The sequence below is a fragment of the Rutilus rutilus genome (assembly GCF_951802725.1).
Source record: "Rutilus rutilus genome assembly, chromosome: 7".
NCBI classification, from domain to species: Eukaryota; Metazoa; Chordata; class Actinopteri; order Cypriniformes; family Leuciscidae; genus Rutilus; species Rutilus rutilus.
Window position 1 is genome coordinate 47,990,337 of NC_140221.1, and position 24,365 is coordinate 48,014,701.

The 24,365-nt window shown below is 34.9% G+C and overlaps 2 protein-coding genes across 3 annotated transcripts; one reads left to right on the forward strand and one right to left on the reverse strand.

Annotated features, from left to right (window-relative positions):
• Window positions 1–137: 137 nt before the first annotated feature.
• On the reverse strand, window positions 138–14,409 carry cux2a (cut-like homeobox 2a). 2 transcript variants are annotated; one of them, XM_084414597.1, is made up of 10 exons: window positions 14,254–14,409; window positions 12,570–12,825; window positions 11,678–11,736; window positions 11,561–11,604; window positions 10,249–10,713; window positions 8,298–8,378; window positions 6,025–6,480; window positions 4,841–5,020; window positions 1,712–1,955; window positions 138–819 (listed from the first exon to the last, which is right to left on the reverse strand). In XM_084414597.1, exons 2-10 carry the CDS (start codon window positions 12,807–12,809, stop codon window positions 612–614), a joined length of 1,977 nt encoding a protein of 658 aa, XP_084270723.1. In that variant the 5' UTR covers window positions 12,810–12,825; window positions 14,254–14,409; the 3' UTR covers window positions 138–611. The 2 variants fall into 2 exon arrangements, with proteins under 2 accessions (XP_084270723.1, XP_084270722.1); XM_084414596.1 differs by having other exon boundaries at window positions 223–819; window positions 1,712–1,964.
• A 3,152-nt stretch (window positions 14,410–17,561) lies between these two features.
• Window positions 17,562–23,022, forward strand: myl2a (myosin, light chain 2a, regulatory, cardiac, slow). The gene is made up of 7 exons (XM_084414904.1): window positions 17,562–17,661; window positions 18,460–18,552; window positions 20,249–20,324; window positions 21,195–21,299; window positions 21,381–21,459; window positions 22,492–22,540; window positions 22,625–23,022. Exons 1-7 carry the CDS (start codon window positions 17,659–17,661, stop codon window positions 22,727–22,729), a joined length of 510 nt encoding a protein of 169 aa, XP_084271030.1. The 5' UTR covers window positions 17,562–17,658; the 3' UTR covers window positions 22,730–23,022.
• The last annotated feature ends 1,343 nt before the right edge of the window (window positions 23,023–24,365 follow it).

Genomic DNA, 24,365 nt, shown 5'->3' on the forward strand with positions numbered 1-24,365 from the left:
TTTAAAAATGATATTTATTTATTAAATGCAAATTACAGAAATTCATAAATGACTTTTATTCTGTATTTTGGACTCGTCTCACTTAAAACTTGCATTTCAGAGATTATCTTAAAAAGGTGCATCATAACAAATAAAATAGTATTGTGTTGATTTTCATTTATTTGTAAATCCCAACATTTATGGTCTTGAGTGCAATTCACTGTGAATAAAAAGACATTGTTTATCATATAAATATTTACATTTATTCATTTAAAGGCTTTTATCAGCATCACAACTGGAACAAAACAAATACAGATGAAAGTCAAAATAAGGATCAGATTATTTCAGTCACCAAAAGGGACTTTTATTCACTTTCACATTCTTTACCATTTAGTCTCCAAACCATCAAAGTGAACTGAGTATTTATCAAACAAACAATTATTCAGCCATAATAATAAATAAGAAAACAGACATTTGTCCAATCAGGATCCACTTTTTCTGTATGAATGAAATCAAAAAGATAAACATACTGAAATCACATCTAAAATAGCGGATCAGAGATGGGTCAAAGCTGGAGAAGATCATGTTTGTTCCTGAGATGGTTCTTCATCGCTCGACAGGTCAGACCTTCACTATACGAGCTCGTTCAGGTCTTCAGCTTTAGTGACGGACTGTACGGCGACAGAAACACACGTGTGTCGGTGTGTGTCCTCCATCTCAGGATCACAGGCTTCTTGTTTGACTGAGACTAAACCGCTTGAAACCGGACTTGAACTGGCTGGACTTTGAACTGTTCTGGTTTGTACTGGTTCGGTTAAACCATCTCGCCTAATTCTAGACCTGTGAACAGAGAAAAGGCACAGGATATTACATTTAGTTCTTTGACTTTGTAGATGAAAATTTCATGCAGGTTTAAAAAGGCTGTATGTAAGAATTTTCATTTTGCAATTTTGGCCGATACCGATAACCGAAAATTCTTTATATTTGAAAGCCGATAACCGATATATCGGCCGATAAATCTAAATCCACATTTTTATATGGCGTCGGGATGTTCGTTAACAGTAAATCGCTGCTAAACATATTTCCAACTTTTATTTTTAACCCTAATCGAAGAACAAACAAAAAAACGAAGAACGAAAAACTGCTCCTGCAGTTCACTTAACGGCCACCGGTGTCGCTAATAACAAGAGTTTCTCAGTTCTACATAAAGCCCCTTATATCATATTTATTTTTTCCTTGATCCTCCATTTGGGAACAAGATTGAACTGTTTTATTTCCAGAGCTGAAGCTGTACCAGTGTTGGGGAAAGTTACTTTTAAAAGTAATGCATTGCAATATTGTGTTACTCCCCAAAAAAGTAACTAATTGCGTTACTTCGTTACTTTTTATGAAAAGTAATGCGTTACATTACACGTGCGTTTCTCATCAAAATTCTGAGATTGCATTTTACTGTTTTTATTCATTTTGAGGAATACTGAATGTTTTCGAGCAAGACGAGTAAATGCATGTTCACATTTAGTCTAGAACTACAATAACCATCATGTTTACACACACACACACACACACACTTTATTTCTCTCAACATGGTTTTTTACTTATTTGAAAAAGTAACTTAGAAATTTTGTTGTAAATTGAAGAAGTAATGCGTTACTTTACAAGTTACTTGAAAGAGTAATCTGATTACGTAGCTCAAGTTACTTGTAATGAGTCACACACAACACTGGTGACATACCTGTAGTTGTAGAACCAGTTACTGACAGTGCTAGTTTGCAGAGCTAACTGTGACGCCAGTCTCTCGATGGTGTACTGAGACGGGTACGGCTCCAGCTGATACGCCGCTCGCAGCGAGTCCTTCTCATGAGCGCTCAGAACCACACGAGGCCTTTTAATCGCCTCAAACGCTCCGGAGCCAGAAGAGAGACAGAACCCGTGTCCTGGTGCGTCGGACAGCCGCTGGGAATCACGTTTGAGGCGAGCTGCAAACACTTATGAGTGAGATCCATTCAGATGAAAAACGGAATTAAAACGTTCACATGCACATGTTGCTGTAGATATGCACTGAATAATATCCCTTCCACCAAACATGTGTTTACTAGGCATGCACCGATGTCAACATTTTGGCCGATAATTCTTGAAAGCCGATAACCGATATATTGGCCGATACGATAATTCTTAAAGGCTGATAACCGATATATTGGCCGATACCGATAATTCTTAGAGGCTGATAACCGATATATTGGCCGATACCGATAATTCTTAAAGGCTGATAACCGATATATGGGCCGATACCGATAATTCTTGAAAGCCGATAACCGATATATTGGCCGATACGATAATTCTTAAAGGCTGATAACCGATATATTGGCCGATACCGATAATTCTTAAAGGCTGATAACCGATATATTGGCCGATACCGATAATTCTTAAAGGCTGATAACCGATATATGGGCCGATACCGATAATTCTTGAAAGCCGATAACCGATATATTGGCCGATACGATAATTCTTAAAGGCTGATAACCGATATATTGGCCGATACCGATAATTCTTAAAGGCTGATAACCGATATATTGGCCGATACCGATAATTCTTAAAGGCTGATAACCGATATATGGGCCGATACCGATAATTCTTGAAAGCCGATAACCGATATATTGGCCGATACCGATAATTCTTAAAGGCTGATAACCGATATATTGGCCGATACGATAATTCTTAAAGGCTTATAACCGATATATTGGCCTATACCGATAATTCTTGATAACCAATATATTGGCCGATACGATAATTCTTAAAGGCTTATAACCGATATATTGGCCGATACCGATAATTCTTGAAGGCTGATAACCGATATATGGGCCGATACCGATAGTTCTTGAAAGCCGATAACCGATATATTGGCCGATACCGATAATTCTTAAAGGCTGATAACCGATATATTGGCCGATACGATAATTCTTAAAGGCTTATCACCGATATATTGGCCGATACCGATAATTCTTGATAACCAATATATTGGCCGATACGATAATTCTTAAAGGCTTATAACCGATATATTGGCCGATACCGATAATTCTTGAAGGCTGATAACCGATATATGGGCCGATACGATAATTCTTAAAGGCTTATAACCAATATATTGGCCTATACCGATAATTCTTGATAACCAATATATTGGCCGATACGATAATTCTTAAAGGCTTATAACCGATATATTGGCCGATACCGATAGTTCTTGAAGGCTGATAACCGATATATGGGCCGATACCGATAGTTCTTGAAAGCCGATAACCGATATATTGGCCGATACCGATAATTCTTAAAGGCTGATAACCGATATATTGGCCGATACGATAATTCTTAAAGGCTTATCACCGATATATTGGCCGATACCGATAATTCTTGATAACCAATATATTGGCCGATACGATAATTCTTAAAGGCTTATAACCGATATATTGGCCGATACCGATAATTCTTGAAGGCTGATAACCGATATATTGGCCGATACCGATAATTCTTGAAGGCTGATAACCGATATATTGGCCGATACCGATAATTCTTGAAGGCTGATAACCGATATATGGGCCGATACCGATAGTTCTTGAAAGCCGATAACCGATATATTGGCCGATACCGATAATTCTTAAAGGCTGATAACCGATATATTGGCCGATACGATAATTCTTAAAGGCTTATCACCGATATATTGGCCGATACCGATAATTCTTGATAACCAATATATTGGCCGATACGATAATTCTTAAAGGCTTATAACCGATATATTGGCCGATACCGATAATTCTTGAAGGCTGATAACCGATATATTGGCCGATACCGATAATTCTTGAAGGCTGATAACCGATATATTGGCCGATACCGATAATTCTTGAAAGCCGATAACTGATATATTGGCCGATACATCTAAATCCAAGATTTATGGACACATTTTTATAAGATAAATGTTATTTTTAAACAATTTAATGTTGTAAAATTAGGAAAATTACTATTTAGGGCTTTAATAAAAAAAAATTATAAAAAAAAAAAAAATGAATGAAATATTAACATAAGTAAAAAAAAAAATTCTGATTACGCAATGATACATGATGGGGAAAAAAAACACGAATTCAGACAACAATAAATCATGATTTTCAGCTTTAAAAGACACTTTTTACAGAAATTATTATATTGTTATGGCCTGAAGTATCTTGTGATCCATGACAACGAGTAACAAATAAAAAAATAATAATGACAGCAAATGTACCTGCAATTGTAGAATCACCTCTATATAGTCTCAAAAATATTTCATAATCAAACTGTCATAACAGTGTAATTTTAATGAGCTCATCTGTAATGCATGAGCACAAACAAGAAGAACGAAATGAAAATGTTCACATGCACGTTGTTGTAGATATGCATTGAATATAATAACCGATAATTCTTTATATTTGAAAGCTGATAACCGATATATTGGCCGATAAATCTAAATCCAAATTTTTATATAATTTTTGAGAGCCTGATTACAAAAACAAAAGTCTCACCATTAAAATCCACGTCTCAAACACACAGTTATAATGTTCTCATGATAATGTTCTGTAGCCGATATGACAGACTTGCGCTGCACATGTTGCACTGAACTGTATTATAAAGTGATTTCAATCATATTTCAAGCACTTCATAACCATCATGTTGAACAGTGCACATCTGAAGAGTCTCAGCTGAAGGAAATAATACATTATTTATCAGCTTTAATATATCGGCCAAATTTTCATATCGGGCCGATAACGATAACATTAAAAATGAACATATATCGGCTGATACCGATATGGTGGCTGATATATCATGCATCTCTAATGTTTACCTCTCTGGTCAATCTTGGTCAGTCTCTGGACATTGTGCGGGTCCTGGAGCCACCGGTGCATCCGAATGAAGTTCTCCTTTCCTTTCAGACTGAGTTTAGTCCAGGGTTTGGGGCGAGACAGCAGCTCCGACACCGAGCTTTGAGTCAAACCCAGAACCTCTTCGCCAAACACACGCTGACCTGCAAATCCAACAACACCATCAGCCGAGGCACTCGGAAATATAAGCATACATATATTTAAAAATCTGATTGTAACTGTACAAGTTTTGCTACATTGTCCAATGATGATTTTTTTTCTGATTTTCTTCAAAGAAATATAATATTTAATCCATTAAGAGAAAGCATATTATAATCTTACACAAATATTTAGTGCACAATTTAGCTTTAGCTTTATATTATATATATATATATATATATATATATATATATATATATATATATATATATATATATATATATATATATATATATATATATATATATATATAAAAAATTGATAAAAAAATATTAATAAAAAAGGAAAATATAAAAATAAAAACTGTTTCAACATATCAATAAAAACTATAATAGTATTTCAATGATACTAAAATAACACTTTTTACATTACAATTTTAATATGTTTTTCATTTAATATTATGTATTTTATTTACCGAACACAATTTTTAATAGTTTTAGTAAACAATAACAAGACTGACTCGGGTTTCTCAGCGAACGGCGAATGTTCTGTTTTTTAAATGTAACTTGTTTCAGAACGTTCAGAAAACATTTCCTTAAAGTCCCCTTCAAGTTTTTAATGTTTTTAATCTGCTTTAAGACAAAGCATGTGTAAATTCATAAGTCGACACCATTGCTGAGTATTTCCTCCTTAAAACTGCAGTGAACCAAAGACAGTCTCAAACACACGCTTTGAAATCGCTGGTGTTTCTGACGTCACAAACTACCTTGTAACCAATCAGATCAACGTGTGATCGTCAACCAGTGGATCTCTGAGCTGAGTGAGTGAGTGGAGGCGGGGCTCATTTGCATATTCATAGAACCACGCATACTAAATGAGGCAAGGGTGTCGAGTTACATTCAAGATATTTTAAGGCATTAAGACATTTTTTTCAAGGAAAAAAACGTTTAAATGTGTAATTGTGGTGATCAAAGATGAGTTTTAAGGGATAAAATGATTGATGTCTCACCGATGTTGTTGACCACGAGCGCTTCTTTGACTCTCTGTGTGATGCTGACGGTGTCCAGATCCAGCGACTCAAGGATCTCATCCTCACAGCTTCCCACACACACCTGTTGTACACTCTGCTGCTGGACACACTCCTGCTGGACACACTCCTGCTGGACACACTCCTGCTGGACACACTCCTGTGTCCTCGGCTCCGGGTCCGTCAGGAACGAGTGTGTGGTTATGGACAGAGGAGCTGGAGAAGCTGAAGGGTGAGTGTCTTCATCCATCTCACATTTGACCTTTCGGATGATGCTTTGGACAAAATCAGCAGGCGACTGAACACTGGGATCACGTGTCCCACAATGCACCTCTTCCGGCATCTCGCTCGTCACGTGCATCTCGTGTTTGGCCTGATGAAGGATGTCTCTGATGACGTCCTCTGATCCACGCTGAGACCTGCTGTCCACATCCATCACTGAAACCCATTACATTTTTGGTTTTATGCTTGAATATTTATTTATTTTCATATTTATTTTATTTTATTTATTTGAACCACTCTTTGAGCTTCTTTCTTTCTGTGAAGGGTATTGGAAACAGAACTATTTTCTATAAAGTTGAAGACTACATTTTAAAACATTGCCTAAATTCTAAATGATCCAACAAAATGGGCCTAGAGAGAGCAATGGAGTATGTTTTAGTGCGCTTATGATTTAAAATGTTAAAAATTGTGATCCGAGTCACTCTGAAAACACTGGATCTTGAGCTGATCATGTGAGTCTGCACTTCATACGGGTTTTATTTAATTGTAGCATTTTGCAGTTTGATAAGGACAGTGTAACATATTGTGCTTTCCTTGGAGATAACGACCCCGGGTCCCTGATTCACCACATCATCACATGATCAGGGTATGCAGTGCATTGGGGCGGCGGACAGGAGGGGGCGCTATTGTGCCAAAATAATTCTTTGAAAATCTCCTTTAAAGGGGTCATATAATGGTACATGCACTTTTACAAGTTGATTGCACTGAAATGTCTGTTGGCAGTGCCTGTACAACCATCCTATCATGATTAAAATCCATCCAGTGGTTTTGTTTTAATCTCCTTATATGTTTGACCATCTATGAAATCAAGCCGTTCGATATTGTGACGTCATAAGATCGTACGCCCCTCCCGCGATTGTGATTGACAGCCGTGTTTCAACACAAGACCCGCCCTGAGCAAGCTGTGACAGCCGTCGTCATAGTAGTCCGCCATTGTTGATATGCTGGAGTAGAATGGCGTCTAAGCGATTGTGGTGTTCTGTTCTTAGATGTAATAAGGAACACAGCAGTCATTTGGATGTTCCTAAATCCGAGCCGTTATAGAAGCAGTGGCTGAGTTTTGTTTTTGAAGCTATATGCCCAAAGGATTGACGCGGGGATTCCCTCACGAGGATTCCCCACGATCGTCCATGCTTTCATGTTTACGCGAATCATTTCAAACCAGACAGCTTCACAAACGAGAAAAAACGGATCGGTACCAACGTGTTCCTGCTGAACCTCATATGTTTTATTAACCTTTATATTAGTATTTATATTAATCTTTGCGAAATTTGCAAACCTTGCTGCAGGCTTCACGATGAATGCGTCTAAGGTTTACACTCAGGGTACATTACGGCATGTTTTCTATGTACGACGTTCTCAATATAATTCATAATCCCACGTTTATAACGAATAACACGTGGTTATTGTGTTACAAACGGTGTACCCACAGAACAGAGGGGCGGGGTGAGCAAAGCTCATTATCATTTAAAGACACATGCACTGAAACGGCGTGCTGAAAACAGAGCTGTTTTTGACCAGGTAAAATTAGTGTTTTCTTACAATACTAATGAGAATTTTTAATTAAAGTATATTACAAACTTTTAATTTAGACCCTAAAGAATCATATTAGCTTGTACAAAAATGGCATTATATGACCCCTTTAATAAAACTTTATTAATGTCTCTGTTAAAATCTTAAGATTTTGTTGATATTAACAACCTCAAATTTTTTATTCTCAGAATTTGCTCAAATTAGACACAAATATTGACTTAAATTGCTGTTTAAGAAGTCTTTTCCACACACAAGAAAACACAGTTACTTAATTACTAATATTAAATCATGCATTAAAAACATTTTAAAAATATGAAATAAAAAAATATAAATCCTCTAAATATATAATAAATATGTTTAAGTTGATGTATGATAAGCCATATAAATTTACAAAGAATAATCCATTGTTTTAAAGTAGCGTATGCTGAGCTTGAACTCACGCCTGGAACGGTTCTGATCCAGAATGTTCCTGATCACCTGATCTGAGCTCATCTCTGGAGAACGAACCCACGGGACGATGCCTTCAGGAATGAGACAGAGACAGTCAGGAATCAGGATCATGAACTGCACTCAATATACACAGTAGAGATCACAATAGAGTAAATCACTGTTGAAAGTAACTTTTCTGCTTCAAATAAAGATTGTTTCATTACATCGTTACACCAGTAGGTGGAGACAAGAGACTGTTCAAACATGAGTGAGTCATTGAATCATTCATTCAAAAGATTCGTTCAAAAACACTGATTCACCCAGTAATGAAACAAGTGAGTCATTGAATCATTAATTCAAGAGATTCGTTCAAAAACACTGATTCATCCAGTAATGAAACAAGCAGAGGCGGACAGAGTACACAGCTTCATTACTTGAGTAAAAGTACAGATACCCCTTGCTAAATTTTACTCAAGTACAAGTAAAAGTACTACAGTCAGATGTCTACTTAAGTAAAAGTACTGAAGTACTTGTTTTTAAAAGTACTTGAGTATCAAGAGTACAAGAGTACATTTTCTAAATATTGCATTACTACTGCCACAGTGCTTACATTGGTAAACACAGCAAACACTTGAAGCGAAAACTATCATTAACTTGTTCAGAAAATTGAAATAGTCTGGCGAGGTGGGGCCATGCGATATTCTTTTCCTCAGGATGGTAGGGGAAGACTCATGAATATTCATTAGGGAAGTCATCCCTGATTGGTCTGATGACCTACCCCTAACCACACCCCTAAACCTACCCGTCACTGGGGGTCTTATGACCTCCCTAACCCCGCCCCTTAACCTACCCGTCACTGGGGTTAAGACCAATCAGGGATGACTTCCCTAATGAATATTCATGAGTCTTCCCCTACCATCCTGGGGAAAAGAATACTCCCGGGATGGACCTGCTGCGTCTTCATCCATTGTTCTCTTATTTAAATCTGACCATGGTGTTGACTTTGGCTGAAAGCTGAAGGTGATTGCTGATAGGCTGTCCCAATCAGTGGCGCCTGCACAATCCAGTCACATTTGAGAGGGAAACAACAAATTGAGGGTTTCCGAGATGTTCCGAGAGATCTTTGTTCCCTTTTTTTTTTCTTTTTTTTTTTTTTTTGAAGTAGTAACGGGTACTCATAGTTATGGATAGAAATGTAGTGGAGTAAAGAGAACAATATTTGCCTCTCAAATGTACTTGAGTAAAGTCATGAGTACGTACTCCCCAAAAATGATACTCGAGTACAGATCCCTCAAAATTGTACTTAAGTACTGTACTCAAGTAAATGTAGGAATATAGGCCTAATTTATCAATTATCTTACTTTCTGAAAACAAGATCTGTTAATTAATATTAATATCTAATGTCATTTTGCTTCACAAGTATCTTGTTTTAAGGATGTTCTGATATTTCTTACTGAGAAAAATACAAAGTAGAAAATTACAAAACCAAATTACCTTATAAGCAAATTTATTAATTTAACAATAAAAACTATCAAAATAAAACACTAAAAAGCTGTAAAAATATATATTTTATTTTAAATAAAATATATATCCAAAATATTTAAATAAAAATAAAAACATACAAAAATCTGAAATATTTTATTTTAAATCTGCAAGAGAATTCTTCAAGAATCATCCATGCAGAAATAAAAAAATAATACTACTTATTATTACTGTTGTTGTTATTATTATACCTGATAATATTGTTATTATTATAGTAATATTATAATATATTATATACCTTGTAAAGATGTTATTATTATATTATATAATATAAAAATATAATATATTATTATATAAGCAAATAAATTTGTCTAATTTAATCAATTTTATTTATTAAATTATAATTTAATAATTTAATTAATTTAATAAATAAAATTGATTAAATTAGACAAATTTATTTGATCAAATTAATCACCTCACCTCTCAGCCTCTCCTGGATGCCTGTGAGCGTTTGGACGCTGGTCTGGTCCGACAGAAAGGTCTTCATCCTGAGGAAGGGTTCTCGTCCTCGCCGGGTCAGGGTCCTCCAGGGTTTGGGTCGGGCCAGAATATCACTCACGGTTCCCTGAGAGAGTCCCAGCACAAAGTGTCCGAACACTCGCTGGCCGATGCTGTGCTTCTGAAGAGTCTCTCTGACCCGACGAGTGAGTCTACTCGTGTCCAGCTCCTCTTCATCTTCATCATCCTCATCATCCTCGTACAGCAGCCCGTCAGACTCAGACATGCTCTCTTCTTTAACACACATGTGGAGGCTCACTGATGATGATGAAGATGATGATGAAGATCTCATGTTTTCCACTGGAAGTTTGGATTCACTCGACGGCTCCTCTTTTCCACAGAAGTGATGAAACTCTGGGGTTCTGAACTCCCTCGGGATCACCGGATCTGACGATGAACATTCCCCAGGCATTAACACAATATACTGTCACTTTACTATGTTTTTTAATCCGGTTTTCTCTTTCTATGTGAATTAGAGTTTATGTAGACTGTATATTCAGTTAAAATAGGCCACATTACATCAGTTTGTGTGTTGAGAAAATAATAAATGAATAAGTACATAAATAAATCATTTTAAATAAAAATGATTAAAAAATAAACAAAACTAAAAACCTGAAATATTGATGAAAGATGCCCAAGGCATTTACACTTTACTGTGTTTTTGTAAAGCAAATGAAGGTTTTTTAAATCCGTTTTTCTATGCATTAGATTTTACATGAGGCTGTATATTCAGAGAAAATAGTTGATCAAATAATACATAAATATTTTAATTTAATAAATAATTTAAATAAAAACAAAGTAAAGTGCTTAGGCTACTAAATATAAAATAAATATACTAAAACTATTTAAAAATAAAAATAATAAAAATAAAACTTGCAAACAAATCTGAAATATTTTTAATTTGAAAATTTTAAATAAATAGTTAAAAAATAAAAAACAAAAAGCTAAAATATTTCATTTAAAATAAATTAAAAATAAATAGCTCAAATAAACAAAGTAAAACACTAAAAATGTGAAATTATTTTAAATAAATTAAAATGTACAGTATTATATAAAGAGAAAATATTTAAAAATAACAATCAAAATAAAACTCCCAAACAAATCTGAAATATTTAATAAAACATTTTAAAAAAAAGCTGAAATATTTTATTTTAAATAAATTAGAATAAGAAAACAATATTTTTAAATAAAAACAATCAGTCATGTAATGATGCTCATGTAATGAAACAGTCACCATTCTCCACATCATCTTCAGTCTGTGTCCGCGCTCGTAGAGTCCTGAGAGAGATGATAGAGAGACTTAATAACACATTATTGATGATTATATGAGGACAGAATATGAGTGCGTTACCTGAGCTCAGTTTTGATCTTCTCATAATCCTGTTGCGACTGTAACTTGGCCTGAAGTCTCTAACATGAACAACACACACACACTTGTTAGAGCGAGTAACTTTAATAATCACCCTTCATAACCACTGTTGTGTGTGACTCATTACAAGTAACTTGAGTCACGTAATCAGATTACTTTAAGTAACTAGTAAAGCATTACTTTTAAAATTGACAACAGTTACTTTTTTAAATTAGTAACTCAAGTTACTTTGTTTTCCCATTTATTGACTGACAGCTCTCCTGTCCTCATGTTGAGACGAATGCAGATGTGTGTGTGAGTGTGTGTGTGTGTGTGTGTGTGTGTGTGTGTGTGTGTGTGAACATGATGGTTATTGTAGTTCTAAATGTGAGCATTTACTCATCTCACTTGCACAAAAAAAGATTCAATATTCCTCAAAATGAATAAAATCAGTGAAATGCAGAATCAGAATACTATGCAAACCTCCAATAACTAAATATGTTAAATAAAACATACATTTTTATGCATTTAATCTCACTTTATTGACCAATGTACTTGCTGTCGATGATTCAGTGAAACCATAAGCAAAAATGACTATAGATTATTTTTAGTTTTTATTGGTAAAGTAAGTGTTTAAATTTTTTCTCCTGCATCTTATTCCTCCGCTATCCAGAACACTGAAAGGGTTTTTACATTTGCCCAAAAATATAACTCTTTTGTTATAAAAAAACAAGCCCAGCCCAGGTGGAAAAAAGTAACGCAAAAGTAACGTAACGCATTACTTTTCTAAAAAAGTAACTAAGTAACGCAATTAGTCACTTTTTAAGGGAATAACGCAATATTGTAATGCATTAGTTTTCCAAGTCAACACTGGTCATAGTGAGCTGATTTCTACCTCGATGTCCTGTGTTTTATTGGCCAGCTGCTGTTGAAGCAGAGCGATGTGATTGGCTGATCTCTCCTGGACTTCCTTTAGCAGAGCGATGTGATTGGCTGATCTCTCCTGGACTTCCTGTAGCAGTGCGATGTGATTGGCTGATCTCTCCTGGACTTCCTGAAGTCTCTGCACTTCCTCTTCCAGATGATGAAGGTCACGAATGTCTCTACTGGCAAACATCTTCATCATCCTCATCATATCCAGACCATCAGAGCTGAAAATGAGCGAGAGGCTTCATTATCATCTTCAGTCCGTTAATAGACCAGAAGAACTGACGCTTAACATAAATACATTTATATTCAGTAATACATCTGGAATATTTACATTTATATGTAGTAATATATTTGGTATATTTATATTTAGTAATACATTTAGAATATTTACATTTATATTTACATTTAGTAATACATTTAGAAAATTTATATTTATATTTAGTAAAATTGTGTATATTTTACTAATAATCTATTTAGTACATTTATATTTAAATGTACATTTACATTTATTAATATATTTAGTATATGTTTTTAGTAATATATTAAGTATACTTGTTTATATTTAGTAATATATTTGGTATAGTTATATTTAGTAATATATTTAAGATACTTACATTTATATTCAGTAGTATATTTAGAATATTTATATTTAGTAATATATTTGGTATATTTAATTTAAATTTAGTTTATTTACAATTATATTTAGTATATTTAGCAATATATTTAGGATACTTACATTTATATTTAGTAGTATATTTAGAATATTTGGTATATTTATATTTAGTAATATATTTGGTATATTTAGTGTTATATTTATTATTTACATTTAGTCAGATTTGGTATATTTACATTTTAGTAAATTTACATTTATGTTTAGGAATATATTTTGCATATTTATATTTTTTTGTAATATATTTTGTACATTTATATTTAGAAATATATTTTGTATATTTAGTAATATATTTTGAATATTAACATTCATATTTAGTAATTTAGTAAATTTACATTTAGTCTTTAAAATATGTAAATATGCCTCAGATTTGACAATGACCAAAGTCTTTATAAGAGCAAATATGAAGAATGAGCTCAAAACTCACGAGAAAAAACCCCTGCTGTACATCACACAGCTTCAGTATGGAAATATGAGACGGAAATCTTTATGATTTCAAAGACAAAAAATGGACGAGGACGGTGTGATCAGACTCTGACTCCAACTCTCCTTTGACTAAATATAACGCATCTCTGAATTGACAAAAATGTTTTATTATATACAAAAAAAATGTGCATGTAATCAAATGCATGTGTGATTGATCATGTGACCTCAGACCTTTTTTACACACTTTCTTCTTCCACTGAAGCTCGAGATGCTCATCGCAAAAACATCTAATCATGCTGGAGAACATGATCATGACAGACAAGCAAACAATAACAATACGTGTACTTTAAAACATGCCAGAAACTGCACAAAAGATGGAAAGCTGAAAACCATCTACATTACACAGCATCTAAAATATACATTTCACTAAATGCTCTTCACACACGGCATGTCTAAAGCAAAGTCCATGTTATGTGTCCACTATACTGAGCGTACAGACACAGACTCGAGCTCGACTGACATCTAACCTGAGAGAAAACTGAAACGCACATACCGTATCTGTGTGTGTAAAGCTTCTCTGGATCTTAATGTATTTCCATGATGTGTGTGAACGACGAGCTTCTCCAAACTAACATCACATCAGAGACTAGAGGAGAGAGAGAGAGACAAACACACCCAGTGACCAACACACACACACATTCATCCAAACAATCAATACCTGCAAACAAAGAGCTTAATCAATTCAGCTGGCAGGGGGCGGAGCTTAGATCAATCAATCAATAAATCAATCAATCAATAAATCAATCTAGAGCAGAGATGACCTTCACTTCAGGCACCGGTTGTAGATTATGATGCATCTGCACTATTTCAGCATATAGAATTGCATGTATATTTATTATGTCAATAAATATTACTTCCAATAGTTTAGATCAACATTTCACATTACACTTGATTTTATTAATTTATTAATTCACTCTGAATTCATAACAAACTCTTGCTATTTATGCCATATGAAGATACTTCAATTACTTTTTCCAATGTATGAGGATTTTGTTAATCATTATATAGCAGCATTGATATTTCTACTGTATTTGTTTCATGTTTTTATTATTATGATTGCATGCAGTATTCCATTCCAAACATAATCTTCAATGGTTAGTTTCACCCAAAAATGAAAGTTCTGTCATCATTTACTAACCCGTTCCAAAACCATTCCAACTTTCGTTCATATTCGAAACAAATGAAGATATGTTATAATAAAATCTGAGAGATTTCTGTCCCTCCATTGACAGGCTACGCAACTACCAGTTTGATGCTTCAACGTTCACATAGAATTGCATGTATTTATTATGTCAACAAGATATTAGCAAAATATTGTTTCAAATTAGTTTAGATGAACATTTCACTTTGCACTTGATTTTATTAATTTATTGATTCACTCTGAATCTATGGCTGAATTCATAACATAATCTTGCTATTTCTGCCATATAAAGATACTTCAATGACTTTCAGCGTGTGAGGATTTTGTTAAATCATTATATAGCAGCATTGATATTTCTACTGTATTTCTACAGCATACTGTTTCATGTTTTTATTATTATGATTGCATAACCAACATAATCTTCAATGCTTAGTTCACCCAAAAATGAAAATGCCTGTTATCATTTACAAACCCGTCCCAAACCCGTGTGCTAATGCTAACTATACGCGACGCGACGCGACGTGCGATAAAAGGTTCTTCTCCACGTTAATCAGAGTGTGTGTCCTATCCAGCCGCGACGGCGACACGCGACGACTCTATTTTAGAAACGGTTTCTATTTTTCTGTGACGTCGCGCTGGAACAACAAACACAAAGTGTGGCGATGATGATCTCAGGTGCTGTTTATGTGCTTTATTTAATGTTAAAAGCGTGTCATGTGACTCTGAATATCATTTAGTGCTCCAGCTTTGTGGCTGTAAAAGCAACAGTGGATAATTCACCTCAGATCTTGAAATTAAACAAATGAACGTTCAAACTGTGAACAAACAAGTGTATTCTTCGACAAAGATTGTTTTAGTAACTCAGTATGTATTTGTAATAATGTTTAAATGGTGTAATATTTGTGAATTTGATTATGTAGCGACTTATCCATTTTCTTGCGAGTGCCGTCGAGATTACTCTCTGGTGCCGCGAGACTCCGCCCACACACTGTTCTGATTGGCTGACTCCGCCCACACACTGTTCTGATTGGCTGACTCCGCCCACACGCTGTTCTGATTGGCTGTGGGTTTTGATTGATTTTGACGCATCTCGCAGTCGCGTCGCGTCTAGTGTGGAGAGACACATTATTTGTCGCTGGAATCTTATCGCATCGCCTCTGGTTAGGACACGGGTGTTAGACTTTCGTTCATCTTCGAAACACAAATGAAGATTTTTTAATGAAATCTGAGAGATTTCTGTCCCTCCATTGACAGGCTACGCAACTACCAGTTTGATGCTTCAAAACATTCATAAAAGAGATTTTAAAACTATATATGAATCAAGTGGTTTATTCCCAATATTCTGAAGAGACTCCATCACTTTACATGGACTGATTACAGAATGTTCATTTTTGGCTGAACTAATAACCCTTTGATCATAATTCCTATTTCAAGAGCCGAATTCTCTTCTCAGTTTTATGATCAAAATTCAAATGACTTGGAAACCTGAACTCTCTGCAAGCTGAAGATTATATCTGAGGGTCACAGATGACATATTGATCATCTCTATTGGTTTTATTGATCCTGTTTATTGATTTGAAGCTGACGAACCCAATATTGATTTTCTCACAGCACAGCCGGAGGAATATAAATAAAGGCCCAGAAACCGGCCTGTGTATCGATTGCATTTTATCATTTGTTCTGCTTTATATTACAGAGATCAGCAGCCGAACCTCAAGAGCGTACAATTACATTTACGTGAAATACAGTCAAATTGACTAGAATTAGATTTTGTGGCTGCAGTTCATCCTCCATCTGATCGCTGACAGGTTTGGCATGTGAACACGCGTGTGTGTGTGACGGTCCCAGAGGGTTATCAGCTGATAGGTGTGTGTATGAAGTGTGTATGTGTGTGTATGAAGACGGGAATCTGTCTGTCTGTGACACTGACTTTCACTCTGATTTACTATCTATCTATCTATCTATCTATCTATCTATCTATCTATCTATCTATCTATCTATCTATCCATCCATCCATCCATCCATCCATCCATCCATCCATCCATCCATCCATCCATCCATCCATCCATCCATCCATCCATCCATCCATCCATCCATCCATCCATCCATCCATCTATTATCTATCTATTATCTATCTATCTATATCTGAAACGCTTCTGGAACAAGATCAAATGTGGGCGGGGCTTGACTGTGTCTGTGGGGAATTGATTGGATGGTTGTGGTTTGCTATTGGCTGATCTCATGTGAGTGACAGGTTAAAGCCCCGCCCACATCATCAGAGAAGAGAAGAGATGCTGCAAGAGGAACTTATTCTGATTCAACATTATTAACACAATAATGATGTTCTGAATGATGATCAACCCTGAAAACATTATCAGGTATGAGTCTCTGAAACTCTGAATCTCTGAATCTCTGAATCTCTGAATCTCTGAAACTCTGAATCTCTGAAACTTTACTGAGCTCTTAAAGCGAAACCCTGAAATAAAAGAAGTGAGGAGAGATCATCGGCACCAGACAGCTGAGTGCTTCTTCTGTCCTCCAGAGAACAAGCTCCTGTCATTCTAAACCACTGTTGTTCCTACATCACGCTTGTGTGTGTGTGTGTGTGTGTGTGTGTATTGAGGATCATCATCTACCTGTCACCTCCTAAACAGGGCATGTGTTATTTATATCGGCCAGTCGAGCAGCACAGCTAATCTACAAAAGGCCATCCGTCCCAACCCATTGTCCAGAAACATTCGGGATCCCTCATCGGCCATGGTGAGTATCCACATTTACTCGGGATTTACTGATGCTTTGGGAATCTCTCGTGCTGATAGACTTCGGGATTCTGCTGGGTTTTAATTAGAGATCAGCCGATATATCGGCCAGAGTTATTAATCGGCTGAAACTGAATCATTCAAAGAATAATGTACATATCAGAAAATATTGTGTAAAATTAGTGTTCATTTCATGTTTAGCATCTTATCTTGATGCGCTTATGTTGTGTTTCGCTTTAATGATCACAAGTAATATCATGAATATCATTAATAAGTAATATCATGCTCCAATATAACAATACTGTACATAAGTTATTCTTCTTTGTGTCAGTTTCAAAAACATACCAGCGATGAATCAAAGAATAATGTACTCAAATGTGAAAAGTAAATATTGTTAAATAAATAAAAGTGTTAAATAACTGAAGTAAATATTGAATTCAATATTTCAATTTTAGCATCTTATTTGCAGCACTTATGTTGTGTTTGTTAAAAATAATCAGGGAAGGTTTTTCATAATCATGCTCCAATATAACCATACATAATAACAAATATACATTTTTTGTTTTCAGTTTATGAACTTCAACCTTAAAACCTTCATATTAACAGAGAACTTTCTAGACGAATGCCTTACTTTAGAGCGATGCTGCAAATGAATCATTGAGTTTGAATCACTGAATCATTGATTCATTTACAGTGTGAACTGATTATTGGGAATGAATCGAACTTTAAAGCAGCTTTCGTTGCTGAAGTTTAATGAATAGGGAAAAGCTTGTTCTTCAGGAGAGTGTGTTGTCTGCAGGCTCCCAAGAAAGCGAAGAAGAGGTCGGCCGACGGAGCGAACTCCAACGTCTTCTCCATGTTTGAACAGGCTCAGATCCAGGAGTTCAAGGAGGTCTGAAGCTTTCCTGAAACCAGCGTAACATCTCAATACACTCTTCAACATAAAGCTTCCATTGAAGAACCATTTCTGCTTCCATAAACAACCTTTCAGTGAACAAAAAGAGCCATTTAAAAAGAAAAGAAAAGAAAAAAATAACCTTTAGTGTTTCCATGGATGTTAAAGGTTCTTTAGTGTAATATTCTGTCATCATCAAGCCTGGATGAGTTGCAGACAGTGGCTTTCAGACTCCAAAAACACAAAACCTGCAGCGCTCAAATATTATTCATTCATATTCAACAGGTTTGATCAGCTTGAGCAGTTTTAGTTTATTTTATTAGGCTTTGAATCAGATTTAAATATGATTTCAGATGCATTATCCCTCTGGTGCTCTTCAGTCATTTTGAGCGAATAAATTTAAATTGGACTTTTTTCGAATTTTTTTATTCCATAAGATTGGCACGAAACTCGGTACATGTTTTGGCACTTGCTGTGTGAACGCAAAAAAGGTTATATACTCAGATAGAGTATATTTCATTTAGATGAAATATTTATATTCCAAAACATGTTTTACTCTACAACTGAAAAAAAAAAAAAAAAAAATATATATATATATATATATATTTTTTTTTAATTATTATTATTATTTTTTTTTTTTGCAGTTGTAGAGTAAAACATGTTTTGGAATATAAATATTTCATCTAAACATTTTATTTACTGTTTTTGTGCATTTTTCGTAACAATAAAATTATAACTTTTATAAAATCATAACTTCTATAACTTTTTTAAGTTCTTAAGTTTTTACTTTTTACAATTCTGCAATAATCTGCCAAGTATCTTCTTTAAAAAGACACTTTCTTTAAAAACCTTTCAACATGGAAATTACATTTTCAGCTCTATGCTCAAAAAGTGAATAAATGGATCATAACTGCTTAACATAACTGCATAAAATCCCCCCAAAATACAAAATATTAAATACAAAACATTATTGAACTAAAATATAGTGCATTTATTCCATTGAGAAGTTTCTGGGAGTGTGATTGGCTCCTGGAAAGAGCAGCTGCCGTCGTGTCTTTCTGTAAAGCTCCCTATGGAATATGATATTCCAGTCTGATCCCTATTGAGGGCTGAAATATATATTTATAGAGACTCTCCTTAACATAGCAGATCGACTGAATTCTGTCCGGATAACCGGCACATGTGTGGCGCTGTGTGACGGGAGCTCAACAATGTCTCGGATAGTTCTCATCAGATTCCCACAAGATCATCCGAGCTGCGTTTCATGTTCACTCATAGTTACATCTAATACTCCGGTCAAATATACATCAGAGCTCAGTTACTCTCCTGAAGTGTTATTTTATTATCACTGATGTAGTTTTTGTTAATATCTCGAATTCAATTTTACTGAAATATTTTGTTTTCATATTCATTTTAGTCAAAGTTTTAGTCATTTTGGTGTGTTAAATTTTTTTTTAAATTGGTTTTAGTTGTTTTATAAAAATGTCTATACAGTTGTTTTTATTATATGCTTTAGTTTATATGGAATTCGTTGTTTTAGCATTTCAACTTGAAGTAAACAAAAATGTGAAACTTTGGAAAATACCTGCAATAAATAAGTTTTATTTTTTATTTTATTTACTTTAGTTGTTGTTCAGTTTTGGTTAATAACCTTTTCCTCTGGGATCAGTAGTTGTTGTTCTCTCTGTTTCAGGCGTTCACCATCATGGACCAGAACCGAGACGGGTTCATAGACAAGAACGACCTGAGAGACACGTTCGCAGCTCTGGGTCAGTATCATCACAACACTAAAGACATCAGAGGAAATAATCATGTGCTCTTTTTTACACTTATTTAATTAATTCAAGCTGAAATATTTAATACTTTAATGTGAAAAGTAATGCTGTTTATATAGAATATATACACATGTGTGTGTTTATATATATATATACTAAATTAGATATTTTATTATTTAAATTTAATAAAAAATACAATAAGTATATATATACAAATTTTTACTAAATGTAAATTAATTTACTATTATTTATATATATATACAGTATAAACCAACAGCTTTGTCCATATTTGACCCAAATATTTGGTTGAAACAACCCAGCATTTTTTTAGAGTGTGTGTGTATGCACGCACACACACACACACACACACACACACACACACACACACACACACACACACACACACACACACACACACACAGCTTTGAAATTCAGTCCATTTTATATTAAAATTAAAATTATATAATTTTGTTTCAACCCATGTTTGGGTCAAATATGGACAAACCCAGCTGTTAGTTTAATTTTTGTAATATTTTTTTTAGTTTATGTCTGTGTGTGTGTGTGTGTGTGTCTGTGTGTGTATACTTATATATTAATTTGGAGTGAATTTGGAAGCTGAGACTTTGTTTCTAATCAGAAGCTCTCTGTGATTACTGGATGGGAGGAGATGGGAGGAGCTACAAACAATGTTTTGATTGGCTAGAACTAAAAATGGATAAAATTGCTTTTATCGGCTGATATTGATCTTATATATAAAATAGTCAAATAAATAACAGAAATAGGACTAAAAACTCTTGTGAAAAAAAAAAAAAAATCACTTTACCATATTACATCTGGTTAGGTTTAATTGTAATGTTTGTACAGGACGGGTGAATGTGAAGCAGGAGGAGATCGACGAGATGCTGAAGGAGGCTTCGGGCCCGATCAACTTCACCGTGTTCCTCACCATGTTCGGAGAGAAACTCAAAGGCAGGTTTGCAGGAGACTCGGCTGAACATGTGACACGCTGAAAACGTTCTGTCAATCCGAGAGTGTGTGTGTTTCTTACAGGAGCCGATCCCGAGGAAACCATCCTGAACGCCTTCAAAGTGTTTGATCCTGAAGGCAAGGGCATCCTGAAGAAGGAATAGTAGGAGACTCAGCTTTATTCATGTTTTCTCTCATCAATCAACTGGGAAGAATGTGGTGAAATCTGTATTCTGTCTGGAACAAATGCGTATTTTTGGGTCATTTTGACCCGAAACTCATTCAGTGTTCATCAGAGGGTCCAAGACCCCAGGACTTTTGACGAATACACACACACACACACACACACACACATATTTTTAATGAATTCAAGGAGTTTTGTGGTTGAAATTTAAAAAAAGTAACAAATCCGTCTCTCTCGGCTCAATTTGCCCCCTTTGGAATGAAGAGAATGCGAGGAATGCTTCAGTTCACAGAGAAAAAGCTAAAACTGCTCAAAATTCAAACAAAAAATGCTAAAACTTTACCAAAAAATGATTTTATAACTTCTACACATGTATCTGATGCACACTGAAGGGAAACTGGCTTTAGGACCCAGAGGAACAGCTCATTTGCTCCATATAGAGCTATAAGGCCATCTAGAGTCATGACATATCATCTTATATTATTATATTTCCACAAGAGATCAGCAAAGACACCCAATGTAAGATATTTAGAGCTGAATTAAAAGAGTTATGCATGAAATTGTGAGTTATTTTGAATTTGAATGTGAGGAATGTGCTTAAATTACTATTTATTGATTATTTATTGATCAAATCTAGTCATTTAAAGGTAAATAAAACCAAAAATAACAAAAAATATCCCCAAAAAATATTATAAAAAAATTGAAAAATATTATAAAAAATAAAATAATATAAGCTTTCTGGACAAAAAAAAAAAAAAGTCAAATTTTAGGGCTTCGGGTCATTTTGACCCGCGAAGGAAAGATGTGTTACAAAGTGCGAGGGAAGGATTAAGCAAAAACTCACTTAATATTGATTTATTTCCCCAGAAAACAAGACATAATATAGCATTACTCATCAAGTAAATGCATCTTGATTTAAGAAATGTTAGATATTTGGACTGGAAACAAGACAAAAATACTAATAAACAGCCAGATTTGAGTTTACATTGAGCTGCCATGTTTTCTCTTCAGTGTCACTGAGATGTTGACCACACAAGCGGACAGATTCTCCACAGAGGAGGTGAGGCTGGTGCTGATGCTGACGGTTGCCGTGGTGACAGTGACATCACCACTGACTGACCGACTGATGTGGTGTGGTTTTCAGATGGAGCAGATGTTCAGCGCTTTCCCTCCGGATGCTGCGGGAAACCTGGACTACAAGAATCTGGTGCACATCATCACTCACGGAGAGGAGAAGGACCAGGAATAATCCCTTCAGGCCTCAGCCAATCACGGCGCTCCCCGCGCGCTCGGACACGCCCACTGGTTTATGATTGACAGGTGTGAAACTTGAGGTCACGGAAGTGAGAATGGTCCGATTTTTTTATAGAACTATATTCTTGGCATGTTTACCTGTCAACATTTACCTGCAAAATACTGTAATGGGTAAATAAATAAATTGACATGAAATATTGATGCGAGTGTAAATGATTTGATCATGTTCGGTCCTGTTTTTACTGTTGTAAAATCCTTTTAACGAACAAAAGCCAGTTCCGTAATGACATCATCCTCCAGGAATCTTCTTTTTAAAAACCCAATCGAATTAGACGTTGTGTGTAAATAATAGAATTATAGCCGAGTTTGACTAGACACACACTACCAGACAAAAGTTTGGGATCGGGAAGATTTTTAATGTTTTTAAAAGAAGACAAAGACTTACATTTATTTGATAAAAAAAAAAAAAACTGTAATATTGTGAAATATTATTACAGTGTAAAACAGCTGTTTTCAATGTGAATATGAAATTGTAATTTATGAATGTTCAGCATCATTACTCCAGTCTTCAGTGTCACATGATCCTTCAGAAATCACTCTAATATGATGATTTGATGATCAAGAAACATTTATGATTATTATCAGTGTTGAAAACAGTTTTATTTCAGGATTCTTTGATGAATAGAAAGTTCAAAAGAACAGCATTTATCTGAAATAGAATCTTTTGTAACATTAAACTCTATCGTTCAAAAGTTTGAGGGTCAGTAAGAATTTTTTATTTATTTTTTGGGGGGGAAATAAATAGAAGAAATCAATACTTTTATTCATCAAGGATGAGTTAAACTGATCAAACTTTGAACGTTCTATTCATCAAAGATTCCTGAAATAAAAGTGTAAATATCTGTTTCCAACACTGATAATAATCATAAATGTTTATTGATCATCAAATCCTCATATTAGAGTGATTTGTGAAGGATCATGTGACACTGAAGACTGGAGTAATGATGCTGAAAATTCACAGGAATAAATTACACTTTACTGTATATTCACATAGAAAACAGATGATTTACATTGTCATAATATTTAACAATATTACTGCTTTATTTTTGTATTTTTAATCAAATAAACACAGCCTTGGTGAGCAGAAGAGACTCTATTAAAAACATAAAAAATCGTACAGATCCCAAACTTCAGATTCATGTTTGTTCTTGTGAGCAGGAATGATGCGTTTCCTGTGTGACATCAGTGATCGTCATCATTGGATCAGTTGTGTGTGTGTGTGTGTGTGTGTGTGTGTGTGTGTGTGTGTGTGTGTGTGTGTGTGTTCTGGCTCTCAGGACAGGTGCAGTTCTCTTATTTTCTGCCAGGATAAAGTCAAAGCCTGCGCTGTTATTTCTGTGTGTAATCTAATACAGTCCGAGACAATGATCAGCTCTGTCTGATCCGCGGTCACACACTGATCCCTGATCCCGTCACACACTGATCCCTGATCCCGTCACACACACTCGGACCTTCATTATCTCGGCAATCCAAAAAATAATGATTGTTTTCCAGTACAAATCATTTAAAAAATAAAGGCTTGAGAATCAAAATTTCCTTAAAGTCCCCCTGTGGTGAAAATCCAGCGTTTA